The 20,943-nt window shown below is 40.7% G+C and overlaps 1 protein-coding gene across 3 annotated transcripts in view; it reads right to left on the bottom strand.

The window, feature by feature from the left end:
* fhit (fragile histidine triad diadenosine triphosphatase) overlaps positions 1–20,943 on the bottom strand; it is a 372,469-nt gene that overhangs the window by 60,357 nt on the left and 291,169 nt on the right. For all 3 annotated transcript variants that reach the window (XM_084347996.1, XM_084347998.1, XM_084347997.1), the window contains 2 exons: positions 13,542–13,687; positions 8,895–8,924 (listed from right to left, as the gene is read on the bottom strand). In XM_084347996.1, coding sequence (XP_084204122.1) covers positions 8,895–8,924; positions 13,542–13,687 — 176 coding nt within the window. The remainder of the gene's footprint in view (positions 1–8,894; positions 8,925–13,541; positions 13,688–20,943) is intronic.

Genomic DNA, 20,943 nt, shown 5'->3' on the forward strand with positions numbered 1-20,943 from the left:
AATTTACATGGTTTCTCCTTTATTTCTTCCACAAACCTATGTACCCCAACATGAACGTGACCCACAATGACTAACAATATAAATGAATGTTGTTGCACCGTTTCACAACCATTTTATAAAATTTCACAAAAATCTTACCAAATTAAACATAATTAACTCCATAATCACTAATTTAATGGTAATTCCATTAAATTCTGACTTTTCATTTGTTTATTTTAGGCAGTTATGGTGAGACAGCAGCTATGTGTAGAGGGGTGATATAACAGAAGAGAATACGAAACTAAAAGCAAGATGCCCAAAATTTCAAAAGATCAGAGCGTTGAAAAATAAACTTATAATAAACAATCTGAAAAGCCTTGGCAAAAAGAATTCTAATATTTATCTGTATAATATGACCATTAGTTTACTTTCGTGGTTGATATGTTCTCATAGCCAAGCCAGCTGTGTAGGCCTGCTTCCAGTCTTCGTGCAAAGTTAGGCTGGCCATGTCTTGACCACAGCTCCATCGCGACAGAGAGCAATGAGTCATACTCTGAAAACAATGTGTACCGGAGAAGAACAGTCGCTGCCACAATGTGCAACCAAGGCCTGAAACTCTAACAAAATGACTAAAAATATACAAAATGTATTGTCCTTGTCCTCTCTCTTGGTTCATATTTTTTTCTATTTCTCTTAAGTTGACAATAAATTACTTTTCTTGTGTATTATCTCTAAATCCTGACTAGATCAAACCATTGACTCAAAAATATGGGCAGGGCTTCGGAGTATGAGATGTGAAGGCAATGCATAAGTGCTTTCAACCTCCATTGGTTCTAAAAGCCAGCAGGGGGCGACTGGTTTCAATTACTATGGCCATTAGAAGTCGGTGCTTGTGATTGAAAACTTGTGAAATAAAAATATGTCAAATCACTACTGTGGCATGTATATCATGGCCCCCTCGACCAAATATGGTCACTTCTGGTCCCAGAAAAACAAGATTTCGACTGCTCAAATGTCATACTTGGGTGATGTCATGGTGAGTTTGCATCTGTGTTACTTTTGCAGATGTAGCTAATGAAGCTGATGGACTGATAATATATGCAACCGTTTCATGAAAACATTTAACTACCACTAAAGCAGTCACAGTAATCCTCTGTCTGATGCAGAATTTGTGGAGCCTGTCTCACTTACTCTGCCTCTCAATCAGCATTCCATACTCACTACTAAGAAAAAACATTCCTGTGTGTTAATTCAATAATATCTACTTGGTGAATACAACATTTAATCTCTGGCTGTTTATGTGAGTTTAAAAACTCATATCAGCAGCCAGGCTTGCTTAGTAAACAAGATGGATCTATACATAGCCTTCCACATGATAAATCACTATAATCAGCCGGCATTTTCCATAAGACAAAAATAAAATCCAATTCCATCATTCAAAACACAGAGATTTGTCTTGTGTCTGTGCGACTCCAGGCAGTGAGTTCATAAGAGTGCATTTGCCTCTCTCTTATAGCCTGCCTCGCTCTTATTCAATCAAAGGACCATTTTTATTGCTGCCGTGCAGGCACCTGATTGCAATAACCCAGTTGATAGATGGGGGTGGGCTGCTACTGTAGCAGGTGTGCTATATGCACTAAGATAATCTGTTTTCATAAAAAGAGCAGACAGGTCTCCACATCAAGAGTTGCTTTGTATTAAAATTACTTTATAAAATATGTAGATTATTTCAGTGCGTTCAGGATCAGTGGGAAACAACTGCTTCTGTATTACTGCCTTAATCACTGCTCCCCTGGTGTGCTTTTCTGCAGTTAAGACCTTCAACAAAAGGGTCTTCAAGAATATTTCAGAGCTATTGATATTCTGGTAATGCTAAAATAAAACATACCTGCTGGTGTGAATCTAACTGAACTCAAGCAAAAATGCATTACTCTTTGACCTTGTTTGTATTGCCAGATAGAAGCCATTTAATCTCAAAGAATCTGTAGATGAAAAATGGAGGTTGTTGTGGAAATGGAAAAATAAAGATCTTTTAAAAAGACATTGTTCTCTAAGGGCACACAGTGTAGATTGCTTTTTTGTGAGTGAGGTAGGTAGGAGGTTAAAAAAACATTCTCCTGGATAGTGGCAAAGACATCGCCTAGCCTGGGGCCTCATTTAAAAAACTGTGCGTAGGAATCATGTCAAAAGGCGTATGGACAAAACACAGAAAGTGCTTATGGACAAAAATATTCTGATTTATGACACAATGCACATGCACCTCCTCCTGTTTCCCTTTATAAATCACAGTCAATTTGAAGCTCGGGCTTCATGCAACACACATAGTTTCCAATAAATAGAAACACCCCTAATAATATATTTTTTATCACTGCTTGCCTGAAGATGACTAAATATGCTGAGAAAAAGGGGAGATAATTCAATTTTACACAATGTTAAATCAAAAGTCTGGCTGTAGAGGTTGAGACAAGACAAAATATGTTGTTTGGGAGACAGTGAGGACATTAAATGCAAAAAAGTTGTTGAGTCGCAACATTTGATGGGCAAAGTGAATGTTGCTGGCTCAGAAATAAAAAAGAAGCCGCTGACATAAAAGTTGACGGCAAATGTGCGCAGCCAAGGTGTGGGGGAACAAGGACATGCAGCCCACTGCTCTTGACAAGACACTGGCAGGAATTAGCTGAGAATCCCTAGAGTATAGACACAGACGTGCAAGATGCAATGGGATGTCTCAGGTAGCCTATGTAGTTTGTATTCCCTTGTTTGAACCAATAGTTAGCTATTTGCATTCAAGTTGTGTTACACTTATTTACACAAACAAATGGGAGAGTTTCTATTAATTTAAGTTGCTGCATGTTGGTGCTGCAGCTGAGCACACAAGCTCAGCCCAGGCACCACACCACAACCAGACAGCGGGTAAGAGATAAAAGAACTACAACTTGTTTTATGTGACATAAGCTGTACACTGAGAGATTTCATTATTATTATGTCACTATTGTTTTTGTGCCGCCTTAAAAATTATTTGTCTTATGCCGCACCTCAAATTTGCTGTGAACTTTGTTGGGTCCCACGGATGAATTAATTCATCGTGGATTTCAAAATGGACTCTGAACTGAACTCAGTGTCCCAGAATTCCCGATTGTTAACACCTAGGTGCAAAATTCAGCTTTGAGCTACTATTGGTCAGGGTGACAGACCCCCCTCTGATCAGAGAGTCAAAACTCCAGCGCCTTCCTTTGTTCTCACTCTTCTCTCCTCCTCAAGCCTCTCTTACTCTAACACCCTACACTCCTTCGACTTATTATCCTCAAGGACTCCTCTCCATCTCCCCCCACGGGGCTGCCTGCCCTCAAGATCTCTTCTTCTGGGCCTAACAGCTGCGGAGAGCTGCAAGCTACATTCCCAGCAGGCCCAAAGAACTTCTCCTCACTGCAGCGACAAGAGGTCCTGCCAGTATTCCTGATCAGTTAGCACCAGCAGCTGCGACACAAAGCTTGCCAGCTAACAATCTGAGGAACACCAAGCAAGTTAGCACTGAGCTGCTATCCTTGCAAAGGAAAGGAGCGAACCTTGTCCTCCTCTGCCGACTTTCATCAGTCCTTGCACAGCAAGAACAGCATTCAACATTGGAATCCCAACGTTCTCCTGCAACCACCAGCACCTTTTCTTCAAAGACTGGTAACGTTGAACTGGACTTGGATAGCATAGCATAGCACGGCTAAGCTCGGGATTTTAAACTCTGGTTGATGTAATGCGTATGTGTTCAATTTATGTGTGCCCACTGTTTGATTACAATTATGTTTGTTATTGTGATCTCAGGTCAGGTTATTGGTAGTTTGTTTTCCTAGACAGCTAATTCGACGTTCATCGAATGATGCTTCACACAAACTCAGGGTCTTTGCATGCAACTAACCATCTTCTATAACCTGGCATCACGTCACACACACACACACACACACACACACACACACACACACACACACACACACACCTGTATATAGTACATGTTAGTTAGTGTGTTTTCATCTTTGTGTAAATAAAAGACTTTTGAACCTTCAGGCTGTCTGTTTAATATTGTACAAGAGTGAATGTTGCCAACCTCTACTCTGTCAAGAACTCTAAAATCCTTCAACCATTACTAGCTGTTATGGTAATATTGGTTGTAGTTATTAAGTTAATTATTAATCAGAGTTACAAACAGTTTAGTACCTTTTCTGAGACTGATTTGGTAAATTGGCTATATTTTCCCTTCTTCAAGGGTGGTGCCCCGAGGTGATCTAATGTAAATTGGATCTTATTATTAATCATAATTAATAATTATCCCTGATAATCATTAATTATTAGTGGTGGCAAAATTTAACCCAAAACTCCCCGTTACTGTTGCATGAAGCACTACATAATGGTGCCTCGTGTGATGGGAGCACAACAAGTAAGGCCACTTAGGTGTTGAGTATCCACCTGATGCCCTTTTGTATCATGGCGTTCTGTATTTTTGTCATCTCATAGTTTTTTTTCTGCAGCAACAAAATTTGTTCCGGTGTCTGAGCACCTCTTCTGCATATGAACTGACGTATGGCATTAATGCAGGAATCAGTGTCCAGGTGGCTATTTCAATATGAACAGCTCTCATGGTGAGACAAGTGAAAATCATGCCATAGCGTTTGACAAGGCTCCGTCCACACTTGACTTGAAAGGGTCCAAAGAAGTCAGCTCCCACGTTGTTAACCCTCTGAGGTCCAGGGTATAATTGGCAGTTTTTGACAACTTTTGATTTTACCTTTATATTTCACCTTAAAAACGGTTTACCTTGCCTTGTTTGGTGTCATCTTTTTCAGCACAACCTCACATGTGTGACTTTACAGTTATTTTTTCATTTTGACATACTGTATTAACACACTGGACCTAAATCACACAAAAACATAAAAAGTGGGCTGATTAACATGATGTAGGCATCAGCAAAAAGGTGCAGCTGTGCTGACTGTGTGGGTCTTAAACCTTTCAGCAACATGATTGGCGCCAAAAAACCAAGAGGGTCATAAATAGAACTAACCGTGGACAAGATTCCACATCTAGTGACAGTCTTGTATTGCACATTTATCTGGAACCTGAAGTTGTCTGTGTCTGTGCACCACTGAACACCGAAGTCTAGATCTTTTACTTCAGGAACTCTTCCTTTATCAGGGATCGACGACAAGACTGTTTTGCTGTTGCTCACCCACTTGGTCACATGGTAACCTCCTCTGGAGAAAAAGTCTTGTAGATCTTGTACTAGGCTGACTGCCAGAGCCTTTTTATGCTACTGATTTTAAACAGTCGTCAACATGAAAGTTTTTTTTAGCACTGTTTCAAATCTTTCTGCTCTCATTACCTCTTTTGCATCTTCTGCGGTTCTTCTGAGAGCATAGGAAGCACAGCTGGGTGAAGATGTGGTGTTAAAAAGGTGAATCTTCATCCTAAATTCTTCCACATTTGGCATTCTGATGTTTTCATTTCGTAGGGGCAAACTCATGCAGCAATCACCATCACCCAACTTTGCTGACCTTGTAACTAGGTGAATGAATTGGTGATCCTCTTGAGACATTTCTTCCTTCTCTTCACAGCTTTGTTCCGGGAAATCTGTGTTGTATTGCTTCACTAGCATTTGTTCTATTTCTACCAATGAGATGCGATTAGATGTGTAGCTCTGCACTTTATCGCTGGCTGACTTAAGACCATCTCCTTTTCTGAGAGGTCCATTTATCACCCATCTTAGGGCAGTTTTGACTGCATATGGCCCCTCATCTTCACTATTTATGACCTGCCATGACTCAGTGGCTTTTGGGATGTTGACCCCCAAAAGCAGGCACACCTCTGCTTCAATGTGTGGCAGAGGTACTTCTTTCAGGTAAGGCCATTGAAAAATATCTGTCACTTGTCTTGACGCATTGTGTGGAGAGTGTTCTTTCCTTTAAGGTTTAGTGTTCTCGTTAGATCTTTGGTGCAAAAGGTTGCAGTGGTCCCAGGATCTATGAAGGCGTATGTTGCTACATATCTTTCACTCTCTCTGGATTTCAGTTTAACTGGTACCACAGCTAGAACACATTATCCTTCTCCAGCCCCAGTGCTTCCACGTGCCTCATGACCCAGTGGCACATAGGCACTGGAGATCGCACTGCTCTCAGTACTGCTTTCTTCAACTTTTTCCGGTGCAATGTTATCTTCTTTCATGACATGGAGTACGTCTGGGGGCCACTGAGAACAGGTCTGACACTTTATTCTCTTTTTACAACTTTTACTAAGGTGCCCCAATGTAAGGCATCCAAAGCACAGGCCTTTAGACTTCAGGAAGTCTATCCCTTCTCAGTTCGTCAGCTATTTAATCGTATTGCAGACAGAAAAAGCATGATTCTTGTGACAGAATAAACATGGTTTGTGGAAAGCTGTAGCAACATCTTACCTCAGAGGTTGTGTCCTGTACACCTGTAAGCAAACATGCTTTCCCTTTGCCCAGTTTTCCTGACGGTTCTCTCTTTTGTAGTTTTATCCTTTCCTTTTGTCGCTTGGTGACTCTACCACATCTCCAAAAAGAGGATTCAGAGCTACCTTTGCCTGCCTGTCGATAAAACCAACTAGGTTAGAAAACCTTGCTCATCTTCTTCCTCTCTCATGGATCTCAAATGCCATTATTCTCCACTTCTCTCTCATTTTATATGGAAGCTCTGAAATTACAACTCGCATTTTTGTAGGATTGTCCATTTTCTTCATGAATTCTATATCGTCCATGGTGTTCCTACAGCTACTTAGAAAGGCGCTTAATACTTTAGTCTTCTGGTTTAATCTGAGGCCATTTCAAAGCGTTATCCATATACAGTATGCATTGGCTTTCTTCAACTCATCTCCATAATGGCTTCGGTGTAACTTACTGGCCTCTAAGCCGCCTCTCTCTGATGACCTACGCTCACAACTGTGAACAAGCTCCTGTGGCTCCCAACTGGTATCCTACTCCAAGTAATAAAGCTTGTGCTGGTGGCTGTCATGAAGGATTTGTAAGTGAGAGGGTCACCTTTAAACATTTTGAATGTCCCTTGCAAGGGAGATAAGATATAGTCTGCTGCTTAACAAGCATTTTAGTGATTACATTTTGCCTCTGCATTACTTGATACACCCCACTTTCATTGTTTACTGACTGACAGTGACTGTTATCCTGAGGTTGGTTGTGTTGTGTGTCTGGTGTAGACTGCACCAATACGCTTGGAACAACCAGTGCTTGTCTTCCTACAGCAACATTTGAGGTTGACCTAGCCTCATTTCTCTCTTCTTTCTTCCTATTTTGAGAACGCTTCATTGAACTGGTTATGCTGTCTTTTGTATTGCCATATTCTTCAAACACCTTAAGCTTTGCACTGGATTCTGCAATAGCAGTATCAATCGCCAGTTGTTTCATTTTGGATTTAAGCTGCATGTCTTCAATCTCAAGTGCTGTTCTGCAAGCGCTGTTCTGCCTGTTCTGCTTCTTCCTGAATGTGCACTTACAACCCTGTCGTTACAGATGAAGCTACGGAGCTACGGCCTGCTGATGAGCTGGATTTCTTCTTAATATTAAGCAGTTTTGTTGCAACTTGACATATGATTTCTGCTGCATTAACATCATCTTGTTTGAGCTTGCTTGCCTGACGTTCACTTGCAAGATTAACTTCCCTGTCATCATTTTGATCTGTTACTCTCTTTCATCTTCATCTAGTAAAGCTAGAACTTCAGCATTAACACTTTGAAAAATGTCTGATGAAGCATCTCTTCCACATTATTCACGTTTGGGCCATCAGATTTGAATCTTTCAATTGTTGAGATAAACTGAGATAATTTACCTCTTCTGGTTCCAATAAGCCTGCTCAGTCTTTCTTCAACTGCTCTTTGAGTAGGCTTTGTGGTCACGTTGTTCTGCCGTCTTATTCAGTGCACAAAACCGCTTGCATTTGCTCCAAAACTGTCTTCTAATGTTTTCTAATGAAATGTCCAGCAATTTCTTTAAATGTGCACTGATTTTCCACAATTAGCTGATGTCTGGGGTGTTTGTGTAAATGGGAGGCCACTGATAAATCTCTGTGCTTCATCAGTCCAGCACAGCCACTTCTGGTCTCCGCTGGGCAGAGTGATGCGAAGCGGAGCTGGGTAGAGCAGGGATGTTCTGAGTTCTCGATAATACTGTCATTGCTTCCCTGTACTTAGCTTGCTGGTTCAGAACTTCAGGGCAGTAGTCCATGATTCAGATCTGCTGGTCACCGTAGTTTAGCTTCCCTCCCAGCAAGGCTTCATGTATCAGAAGCTCTTGTACCCGGAAGCAGTGCAGACAAATAATGATCATGTGTGGTCTTTGTTCCAAGGACGGTTTAGCTGCCAGTGAGCGGTGGGCTATGTCTATCCCCTCCGGAGTATCTCCTTCCTGAAGACCTTGCATAGTAGATCTGATTAAAAACTCTACTTGTCTTTGGCTCAACTGGGGCTTTGTCCCTTCACTGCAGCCAAATGAGAAGCATGCAATGTTTTCCCATCCCCCGGGAGTAGATGTATGAATAGCCAGTATATATAAAGAAAATGTACTTTTCAAGACAAGTATCATCTGAGTAAAATGTGTCAACATCCGTACTCGTGTTGAAGCAAGGGTGAAGGGTGCAGTAGAGCTTTGAGTTGCAGTGACTGGTAATGATTCTGTTCCCCTCACTTTAACCTTTGAACATCAGTAAGTTCCCAGTAAGTGACTTGAATCATTGCATACTGCCTCCAACCAAACCAAAAATTATTTAATCCTTTTAGAAAAGATCCCTAAATTATTCAACCATGGCAAGAATTTAGTACTGCAAATGCAATGATTATTTAATAGTGTATAACTGTTGCGGAGGCTTCATGACATATTTAAAGGCGGTGAATTATTAAGTTCTCACCTTCACAGTTTGTCCGGCTTCAGGGCCGTCCTGGTGGGAGCAGAAAGAGGTAATTAGAAAAGAGTTGGGAATTCAGAAATATTTACATTAATAATTCAGTGAAAAATTTTAATTTCAGATGAGCTACAGTACCTCACTTCTTTCCTCCACTAATAAAAAAAGATTTCCCCCCTTTTTTTCCCCTCATTGTCTTCTTTTTCCTGACATTCAGTTATGACTCTTTTTTTCAATTTGTCTTCTCATTTGCATATAATTTGTATATACACCAAGCCACATAATGTTTTTTCTTGTTTTTTCTTGAATGTATACCAGCTTTTTACTGACAGTGCTATCCTTCAACATCTGATCCTGGTAATTTAACAACATTCAACGTTTGCCTGGTTCGGTGTGGGCAACTCAAACCACTTGGTTAAAGCTGCACTCATTAATGGTTTCCGTTTGATGCTGAATCAAAAGACTATGTATAATGTAAGAGAGACACCTTGTAATAATGAACCCACGGACATATACAGCCATCTCTACATTTTCCCTCTGCTCACAGAGCTGTTTAGCCTCTTTAAGCTCACTATTTTGGTTTGAAAACCCACAAATTCACTGTTTTGGTTCAGTTTCAGCACTCTTATTAACCAGCAGCCGGCAGTTTTTGATTTGTTTTTTTCAGTCAAAAAGCTCTGAAACACTGTAAACTCCCTAGCCTGCATCAAACAGCTAACAAAGTCAGCATCTAATTAGTGAACATAGTGGAGCAGCTAAAGAGACAGATGGTTTTCTTAAGCTTTGTAAAAGATCAACCCAGAGCAAAAATGAAAGTGAATATTGGACTTCACTATCAGGTGGACACAAACAAATAAATGCAAATGTTGCTCTGTGTGTGCTTGATGAAAGATAAATAAAAAGTAGAGCTGTCAAGCAATTAAAAATAATCTAATTAATTACAAGCTTTGTGATGAATTAATCAAAATCAATTGTACATGCTAATATTTGCTGTAAGCATTTAACAATAGTTCAATGCAAATGGATTTTGGTAGATGAGTGAATCAATGAATATAAACTTTAAAAGGAGGTGATATTTTAGGCTTGTAGTACTCTGATGGTTAGAAAATCCCTTGCTGCATAAGTTGCAGAAACCAGTGCTACTGTCAACCTTGAAGCCTCACTTCAGTGTGTTTTTGTATTTTTATGATCTTTCCTGACAATGTTTTATAATTTTTGACGAATAATGTAATTTTTTGCTTAAACTTAAAAAAATTAAATAAAAATTAAGCTGTCACCAAAATGGAATGGACTACAGTAGAATCTGGGATTTTTATGTCATCCACCAAGTTGGCTTCTGGTGTCTTTAGAGTAGTGTGGCTCCTTTAAGAACAGGGCAGTTTGTAGTGAGTGGAGAGCGCGATCGGTGGCTGAGCTCAGAGCAGACAGCTGTTAGCCGCTGGACCAAAGTACAAGTCACAGTTTGACTATGAATAAACTCAACAGCTCCTTCATACACAAGAAGACCTCATGTTTGAGTGACAGCTATCACTATCCCTGCTAATATCCATGTATCAATGCTATTTGTATCCAAGCTAATATCCCTGCTATTGCTATCCATGCTAATGATGTTAATCATGCTGAAATGACAGCATCTGGTAGCGATTTGTATGTATTTATAATTATTTTTCATTGTTTAAGCTGTGACTGGAGCTCATTTGACGAAGTCATATTGTTGCACCCTCTTTGTCTGCAAGGCATTGGACTCGCATAGAAGTTAAAATATTCTTAACTCTTCACCACAAGTCGTAGAGCTGCACTGCTCGGCATTTACCCAACAATTTCAGCACAGAGCCCCACTCCACAGGTTGTGTGTAGCCATTTCTTTGCGTTTAAGGGTGCTCTGATTGATTGGGAAGAGATCCTTATTGGTTGATAAACATTAGAGACAGTTTTCTATGTGCTGTTAAAATGACACACACATTTTACTAGTGTTTGTGAGACCTTCTCAGATGTGTACGTGAGTGTATATTTTTTGTATAATTTTTTAGTTGTTTGTGTGAGAGTTTCAGTTGTGTGTGTAAAAGCATTTCATCTGTATGTGTATGTGGTATTCTGTATAGTATGTAAATGAGTTTGGTTTCATATGTGTATGTGAGATGTAATTCTGAATAATGGCCCCTCATATAGCCTTATATACCATCCAGACATCCCTGATCCTCTCCTGTCTCTCCATGTTCTCAGCCCCGGGTGTCTCAGCAAACTGGTGCGGCTCAGGCTGACAGGAGACTCCGGTCCTCCACTTCAGATGACATTTCTGTCACAAAAGTGTCTGTGCTTCTACATGAATCGTTGCTCATATCTAGATAACCTAGAAAACCTAGATAATACACTTGCTTGTATAGTATGTGTGTGTATGTGTGTGTTATGTGATTGTGTGTGCGGGTGCTGGTGCTGGTGGTCCAAGCCTTGCTTTAAATTTCCAGGGTAGAGTCGCTTCAAAACTCCGGGGTTCAGTTACTCTTTAAGTAACATCGAGACAACTAAAAACAACACCGTCGTCCATCAAACAGGTACATGTAGATTTAGAGAATTATCACTACAAATGTTGAAATTGTATGCATTCTGAACTCGACATATCTTTTCTCTCAAAATATCTTTGTTTTTTTAATATATTATATTAAACTCTTTTCTTTGTCTTTCTTTCTCTGGCCTGCTGTGAAGCATAACTACATCAGCAGACAATGACACACATTAACACTTCTTCACAGTCATATTAGGTGAGATTACATTTATTGAGATGATACTTTAGAAGGTGATAACTGGCTCTAATGCACAGCACATATCAGAGTGGCAAGTAAATAAATAAATCAAATCTGATGAACTTTACTGTTATTCTTCAGCACTGAGGAGGAAAAATATAGTGTTTGTGTCACCATCCAATCCATTCCTTTTTCACAACCAATTCTCCAGTGAGGTTGATTTGTGCGATATCATTATTTGTCACAGGAGTGGCAGTTGCCCCCTCCTGTAGAGAGTTCTCCTTAAATGTGCTAGCTGTAACCCGGGAGCTGTCACAACTAATCTCCTATCATCACTTCTCATCACTTCTCATCACCTCCCCAGTCAAAGAAAATGATATCCAGGTAAAGATTACTCTTTGCTGCTCCGCTCTTTTTTTTCTTCTCTTCTAACCTGTGAAACAATTTTCTTTGACAGGGCAGCAGAGCGGGCTAGGTGCTATTTTGATATTAGCATATATATCACCAGTTATGCAGAATAGTCCATTCAGTCTGAGACGAGAGCCTGTCTGGGTGTCAGAGTCAGCTCTGCATTTGGCTTCCATCCTATGACAACAGAGCTGATCCATTCTGAAAACACGGACAGGCCTCACTCTGCTCTGAGCCGAGAGCTTTTATCTTTATCTCTAAGTCAGTTCACTGGTCTCTTATTGAGATCTATCTTAAATCTCGCTTTCTTCAAATGTGAAGAAAAAAAAAATAGCCAATACAATCTCTTAACATTTTTTCAAAAACGAACAACTTTTTTCTTGATTTGAATACACGGATCTGCTCTATTGTTTTCAAAGACTATTCCCCTTCAAATTTTCTCGTCAATTCTCTTTAGTGACAACATACACTGATCAGCCACAACATTAAAACCACTGACAGGTTACCTGAATAACATTGATCATCTCATCACAATGTGATGTAATGATGTTCTGCTGGGAAACCTTGGGCGCTGGCATTCATGTGACTGCCACTTGACACGCACCACCCATCCAAACACTGTTGTGGACCAAGTACACCCCCTCATCACAACAACACTACCCAATGGCAGTGGCCCCCCAGCAGGACAATGTGCCCTGACACACTGCAAACACTGCTCAGGAATAACTCGAGGAACACAATAAAGGGCCCAAGGTGTTGACCGGGCCTCCAAAGTCCCCACATTCCAATCTGATGGAGCATCTGTAAGACGTGCTGGAGCAAGTCTGATCCATGGAGGCCCCACCCCCCAACATACAGGACCCAGAGGATCCACTATAAAACGCCCTGGTGCCAGACACCACAGGACACCCTCAGAGGTCTTAAGTCCATGTCTTGACAGGTCAGAGCTGTTTTGGCTGCACAAGGGGAACCTTCACAATATTAGGCAGGTGGTCATAATGTTATGTCTGATCAGTGTATATACACACATATTGAACTGATTTTGACAATCTAGGTGAGACAACAATTGTAATGACTAATTTTGTGAGATTTCAAAGTAATACTTTGACCAGACTTGTGTTTTTGATTACAAAAAGGATCTTTTTATCAAAAAGGTCTCTCTCTGTATGAATTGCTTCTGTAATGAGAATAATAACCTCAGCCTGTCAATGACAAAAACAAGCGCCTTTAGTGGACGTAACTTTGACAGCCACAGCTACGCCAAAGGATTACGTTGTAGCAATTGCAGCTAAGTTATGGCTGCCAGCTGAGGTAACCTATTGGACCGACTGAAAGTTCTGGTAAGTATGAATTGTAAATACTGGAATTTCCTTTACATAACACAACATGAGTTGGTAATGTAACACCATTTCAGAGATGAGGCCCCCCATCACTGTGATTTAACTCCCAACTACAAACTGAATTTGATGTTACAGTATGTATGAACGATAAATCTGTTTTTTACCTGGATAGCGATGGTGAGCGAGGTGGCATTGAAGTGCTTCTCCACCAGTTTGGCGACTCTCTGAGTGGTGCTGAATAAATCTGCCACCTCATTTGGCTGAAGATCCCGAAAACGCTCCACTGGTCTCAGAGGACACACCAACATATCTGAGCAATTTGTGTTAAGGAATTCTTTGCTGAAAACACATTCAAATATTTCTGAACCTGAAACAAAAGAGCAAGAGTTTACTCATCTCTTATAAATCTAAATCCTCTTTTACATTGTAGTGAGTCTTAGTGTTTTTCATGCTGTGCTCTCTCTGCTTCACCATGCACAAACTACTGTATGTGCTCCACTGCACGACAGGTGGCCATGATATAAGTGAAATAACCCACTCCGCGCTGTGCAGTTATTAAAAAATAATGCAGCATCAAGCATCCTAATCTGGCCATATAAATGGTTCAATTGGCTGAAAACTGTTGCTAAGCAACAGATAATGATGGACACTGTGTTGATCTCTTTTCAAAAATAATGATTGATTTTACTTTTTGCACATTTAACATCAAGCTGAGGAACAAGAAAGAGTTGATGACAGAAAGGGTTCCATCATTTCCACCACTGTTTCCAACACTGTTTCTCTTTTAAATGATTATTCCCACTGACTCAGTTAGCAGAGTGTGAAATATACAATGACTTAGGGCTGAACGATTTGGGGAAAAAAATCTAATTTAGATTTTTCGGACTGATATTGTGATTCGATTTGCGTTTTTCAAGCTTCAGTTCATTCACTGTGTAAAAGATTTAAAACGTGACGGAACATTACCACATTGATATATTATCAAAATATATTATATCTAAATCTATATTTTAATGAAAAGACAAAAATGTAGCAAATTTAATCGCAACTTCCACAATTTGCTAATTGTGTTGTTTCAAATCGCGATTAATGATTCAGCCCTACAATGAAAATTAGTGGGTCAACTTTTTCCTCCAGGGTGGAGTCTATAGACTATATTCACACAGCAGCCATCCTTTTGTGGTATTAATAATGTTTTTAATGGGTGGTGTGTCTTTGTGTGGACTGTATGAACATGCATGTTGGAAGTTTTGGTCATACTTCATTTTAAAGGGCCCAAAATTGTATGGAAAATAAATGAATATTACCCAGCAGTGTATTTAAAAATTTCTTTCAAATTACCCCTGCAATAAATAACTCAAAATGTATTGAAAATCACCCCAATATTATTTAATAATAATAATCTCCTATATTATAACAAGCAGTTAATAAATAGCTGGTAATTTCTCTAATATACTTACAGGAAACTTCCAACTGGTTTCTGTTTGACTTCTGCTGTCATAGCAGCATCCACATTTCCAGATATTACTGTCTAACTTCCCTTTACCTCAGACTGACCTGCAGAAGTTGAGCAGAAACTAGCTAGAAATTAAGCAGCAAAAACTCACTTCACAAACAAAAATTAATTATCATGACTTATACTAAGATATCATGACCTCAGAATCATAAAGTTATCTTTGTCTTCAAGATAGTTTATGAACCAAAGTTTATCCAAAGGAGCCTTAGGTTTAAATAAATAAATACATGAGTACTTCTTTATTAAATATATACAAAACACAAAGATTTTAATAGGACCACATATAATGTGACAAACAAAAACACTAGAAAAGATAGAAACCTATATTTTTAATGTCAGGATATTTCAATCTAAGAAGTTGGGGCATCTCAGAATAAATTTAAAAGATTCAAATACTTTGAAGAGTTTCACAAATCAAATGCATGGGAGATGGTGTTAAAATCCTTAGTGACGAGAAAATATAAAGGCAGCAAGCCATAAAAAAGTGAAAGAGACATTGGAGTTCATTCCTGTCTCATGAAACAGCATCCTGTTGTGAGAAGATGATTACATCTTAGCATTTCATGCCACAGTGGCCTCGTCTCAGAGCCATTCATCTCAAGAGCCACAAACAGAGGCACAAATGATCAGTTTGCTCTTTTTTCTCTGTATATGTGTGTGTTTCTGTCTGTCTGTCTGTCTGTGTGTCTGCGTGTGTGTGTGTGTTCATGAGGTGTGTGTACTGGAATGAAATCAGATGTCACATGAGCTGATATCTTTTTCTCCTCTGTGCTACGTCGTGATTGAGCTTGCCCATATGAGAGATGAGGCAGGCCAAGTCTGGAGCCTGTTTACTTTCTGTCACTGGATGAATAACAAACACATTAACCTCAACAAGTTATCTACGACTGTACGGTGTGTGTGTCCTTTATCCAACTTACCGAAACATAACGGCAGTATAGATAAAGCCTTCCAATGACAAGGATAAATACTGGAAGCTACTGTGTATTTATTCAAGCATTCATTATTTCATTCATTCAGTACTTGCTTTTATTTTCAGTAACCTCCATTTTGTCTGTTTTTTGATAGTTGTTAAGCTAGCCCTACCGTCAATGAAACTCTTACTTCATGCACAGATTTTTCACATCAAAAGCTCTTCGGTGTATTTTTTAAAATCTGGGCGGAATTCAAGGGTAGCTCCAAAACCATAGGGGCAGCACATCACCAAAGAAACCTACAGCTGCTGGTCTTTGCTAGCTATCCTCAGCTGTAGCTAGCTTCTGTTAGCTAATTGTCCCAGGGTTCAGCTAGACTGGATTTGGCAGCCTGAGAGTGAACGCAGATGGAGACTGAACTTAGACTGAACACAGCCTCCAAGACATGCACATTTGGACTGGAATGGAAAACCTCTCAGTCAGCCAGATGTCTTCAGGACAACCCCCCCCGAGAGTCCTAAAATGTCTCCAACACACCAGGACATCATCTTGAGGACATCAAAGAAGTCAACGACCAAATGGAAAGGCGGTTTATTGCAGGATAGAGCACCTACCTATCTGATAAACTGATAGCCAGTCAATGTCCAGAGTTCAACAAGGCGTGTAAACTGCTCTCTCAGGTACCAGGCCCCGGCCCAGACCTCAGCTGCATGCTGGCAACTCAAGCATGCTTGGTTATTACATGCTCCCCCTCTGCTGGCCAGGATACGCAACTGTGGCTGATGCTTGGCCTCCTGCCTTTCCAGGTGAAAGCGGTCTGGCTGATTATGGATAACCAATAAGTGGGGGGAGGGCACTATGCTCTGACTCGCTCTCTCCATTCCACCTTCTGACCAGAGATGCAGTCAGTCAGCCTGCAGGCCAGCTGTGGTATTATTATGTTTTGTTTTATGTTCATCTGATGGGCGCGGTAGTCCTGTTTTCGTGGCTTTGTTTTAGTTATGTTTAGTTGGTTCTTTGTGTTAGGGTAGAGGGTTAGTCCTCAGCTCCGGTGGCTCTGGTGGGTTGTTCTAGGAGGCCGCCCTTCTTTTGTTTATTTTGACCGGCCCATCAGTTTGTTTGTTTGACTGTTATGGGGTTTTCCTTTGTTTGGTTGCTGTTCAGTTAAAAACACTACTATTTAAACTTAGATTTCCTGGTTTGTTACCAGTTACACTCAATGCTGAGCTTTGAACGATGCAAGCACAGTCTGTTTTAAGGTTCCTCCATTCAGAGTTCTATTGTGTTGCTGAACGCAGCTGGTCCCAAACCCCCAACCTAACAATTCTTGTTTAGTGTCTTGTCACAGTAGCTTAGTTTGTGTTTTGTTGTTGTCATGTCTTTGTCTTTAGATTAGTGAATAAATGTTTGACTATAAAATCATTGTGGCTTCTGTATATTTTACATTTTGGTCACAGAACACATTTCGATGTTGCTAACACTTTACTTGAATTACGATAAATTAAAAATTAAAATTAATGTGTGTTAATAGGACTATTCTTGACTGTGCAGCAAAATTGGTTATTGTTATCGGTTATTGTAATTGTTAAGTGGAAAACAGCCTAGTGCTGTTTTCTAACTGGATGATTAATTAGCGGGTTGCTTAATAATTTTTGAGCACCATATTAATACTGATATATTTTGAGCTATAATTCTACACTGAAGGTCAGTGTGAAGACAGGTGATACAGTATCGAGTTGATTTACAGCGGCTGGTAGAGGGGTGCAGCAGGACAGGAGGAGGGAGAGTTGGACAGCCAGAGCTGTGTGCAGCCAGAATATTTTCACATTTTAGTGATTTAAGGATTTATTTTGACCAAACCAGAGGTGACTATGACTGTTTTGGTAAGTATTGTTTTGTTTTTGGCGAGATTGGATCAAGTGTTTTATGGTGAGTTAACAAGGCAATTAATCTTGTCCAAGTTAAGTAAAAGAAAGAAACTTGGTTATATTTTTCTGTCTAGTAAGGAAAACAGAAGTAAAAGTATTTCATTCTTGGCACTTTGTTAATTTGTTACACTATAAGCTGACATATATCTGCCACCTGAAACTACAGGCGCTGCAAGACTATCGCCTCTTGCCAGTACAAAGTGGTATTAGGAGGCAGGGTGGACCAGGGATAGCTGGTTAGCATACCAACATAGATGTCTTTCATGTAAAATATTAGTTTCCCTTAAGATTCAGTTTCCGTTTAGTTTGTTTGAATGCTCATCCGCTCTCTTTTAGTCGTGAACTTTCCTTTGTCTCTGGACTGAGTAACATGCTAATGTTAATTGTAATGCTGCAGTGTTACTGTGCTCAATTATGTTCAGTTAAGAAAAGGATTCTTTAATGCAGTTCTGAGTTACCAAGTTTCCTGAATGTCAGTGAAGGTGAAAGCCAGGGTGTAATGTGAGATTTCTAGAGGCCAGAAGCCGGTCACATTGTTACCTAAGAGACAAGGATTTAAGTGAGATAGCACACCTGTGACTGGCAAAGAGTTAGTTTGGTTGTTATCCTGTCCGGCTTGGTGATCAGCATGGTTCAGTCCACGTGTGAGGGAGTCAGAGCTAACTGGTAATGTGTGGCGTTCACGGTACGGTTTGCACCATCCAAACTGACCAGCTGGACCACCCTAGAGAGGAGAGAGTCTGGATAAGGGCCATGCTAATCCAGCTTGGATTTTGGCTGCTCCCAGCTAATGTCTGGTCACAGGAAAATGAAGTGGACAAGTGGGGCAATGGGCTGGCCAAGCAACAGGAAAGACTGAGATCAGAGACTGTTGTGCCTGCATCTTTGGGCGACTGATATAGAGATAGAATGGGTCATCCAGTAGTCAGAAGGCTGCTGGTTCGATTTCCTGGCTCCCACCGGCTGCATGTCGAAGTAACCTTGAGTGAGATACTGAATACCACATTGCTCCTGATGAGCTGGTTGGCACCTTGCATGGCAGCCTCTGCCATCAGTGCATGAAAGTGTGAATGGGTGAATGTGACAAGTGTTGTAAAGCGATTTAAAGGATAAGTACCGTTTTTTACAACCTGGACCTTATTTCTGGCAAAATATATGGTCATTTACTCACCCAGATAACTTTGGTGTCATTCGGCGTCGTTCGGACGAAATTAGATCCAGTGTAGCGGCGATATATCCATATAATGGGAGAGACGGGGCATCGACACACAGCCTCTATATAACGCATTATCTGCCACGAAACTAGTTCATTTCATCAATATTTTGTTATGATACGCTAGCGCTATTAGCCTCTGAGTCCGGGCTCGTCTATTGTCAACATCCGGGGTCTGTAGGCTGATCTACTACCTCTGACCTGGAAGATGTCATCTCTGAGCTGCGCGCGCACCCGCGACAGCGCGGCTTGTTTACCTGTAGCTGCTGCTGCTAGTTTGACCCCGGATGTTGATAACGGACGAGCCCGGACTCAGAGGGGAATAGCGCTAGCATTTCATAACAAAATATTGATGAAATTAACTAGTTTCGTGGCAGATAATGCGTTATATAGAGGCTGTGTGTCGCTGCCCCGTCTCTCCCATTATATGGATATATCGCCGCTACACTGGATCTAATTTCGTCCGAACGACGCCGAATGACACCAAAGTTATCTGGGTGAGTAAATGACCATATGTTTTGCCAGAAATAAGGTCCAGGTTGTAAAAAACGGTACTTATCCTTTAAGTGGTCAGTAGACTGGAAAAGCGCTATTGAAATGTCCATCTTTTACAGAAACCTGTCTTGACCACAACATCCCAGGTCAATCTGAGCACTTGACATGCAGATGTGAGTTGACAGCATGGAGACTACAGCAGGTCCCACAGTGACTGTGTTTACGTCATTGCTTGGTGCTCACACGCAGTTAAAGTGGATGGACAGTGCTTGTCAGATGTCAAACTTTTAATGTGAGGATGAAAGCCATATTACATCCCCATCTTGCTGCTGCTGTTTATACTCAACCAGACTCAAATTTAAAATATGCACTGGAGGATTTTTTCCTGAGTGTATTGTGTTTATGTATGTATATAATTGTATACGTGTTCTATGTTTGAGTAGCATGAATGAGTTTATGAACTTTCATTTTTGTAACGCAACCCTGTGTTGTGACACATAAATCACCTTGATAGATCAACGAACATGGACACTCAAAAACTCGCTGTTCGGGTGTGAAGACTTGTTGTCCATCCAGCACTCTGAACTCAACACTTTTGCTTTATACTGAACTATATGAACAAAAAACTTCCTGCACTGTTGTAAAAACTTGCACGTAAATCACTGCCGTAGAATTATCTTATTTGAAAAAAATTCAGAAGACACTGGAATGCAGGAAACACAGACAAGCTTCTGCCATCCCTGGCTGCAGCCCCAAACCCAATCAGGAAGCAGAGTATACAAGCCTGACATTCTATTCATCATCTCAGCCTAATAAACACAGGAACTTTTCACAAGGTGCCAATCCCTCCCTCCTTTTACTATATGCCAATACACACAGCACCTTTTGAGTACGTATCCACACACAGACACACACACTTTTTTCAGAGGACCCCGCATGGCCTGGGTCTTTAGCGTGCCAGGGGAGGATGATTTTGTCCCCACAACTATTGTGTGGGTAAGAGTGGGGAGAGCTTTCCATATGTCTCTGCCCCAGCCAATCTCATCATCAGCCCTGAACAGCCTCTCCTCTCTGTCTCCGGCCGGCTGCTCCAGTCAGGGGGTTTGAAGGATGAGATTGAAGAGCCCAAGCATTTCCATATAGTGAGAAAACCATCTGCTCATATCCCATTATTATCTGTCACAACAGTTATTTGACTGCTTTTGTCTGATTCACTCCCGGGGTCGTGGTGCATGTAATAAGAACAAGGCATCACAGATTGGTTTTACATTGCAAATGCAATCATTTCTTTGAGGGAAAACATCTGTCCTTGTACCGCTCACATCCGCACACCCCAAACCCATTCCCAATGCCACACTGTCATTATTACTCGCGCCTCTCAGTGACCTTCCTCTTCCTCTCTGTCCCATCTGTATCACACCAATTTTACAAAATCTAATACAACTTGATTCTGTGGGCTGTTCACGCTGGAAAATGACCAAATCTAGTAGACTTATAATG

The sequence above is a fragment of the Pagrus pagrus genome (assembly GCF_965226575.1).
Source record: "Pagrus pagrus genome assembly, chromosome: 3".
NCBI classification, from domain to species: Eukaryota; Metazoa; Chordata; class Actinopteri; order Spariformes; family Sparidae; genus Pagrus; species Pagrus pagrus.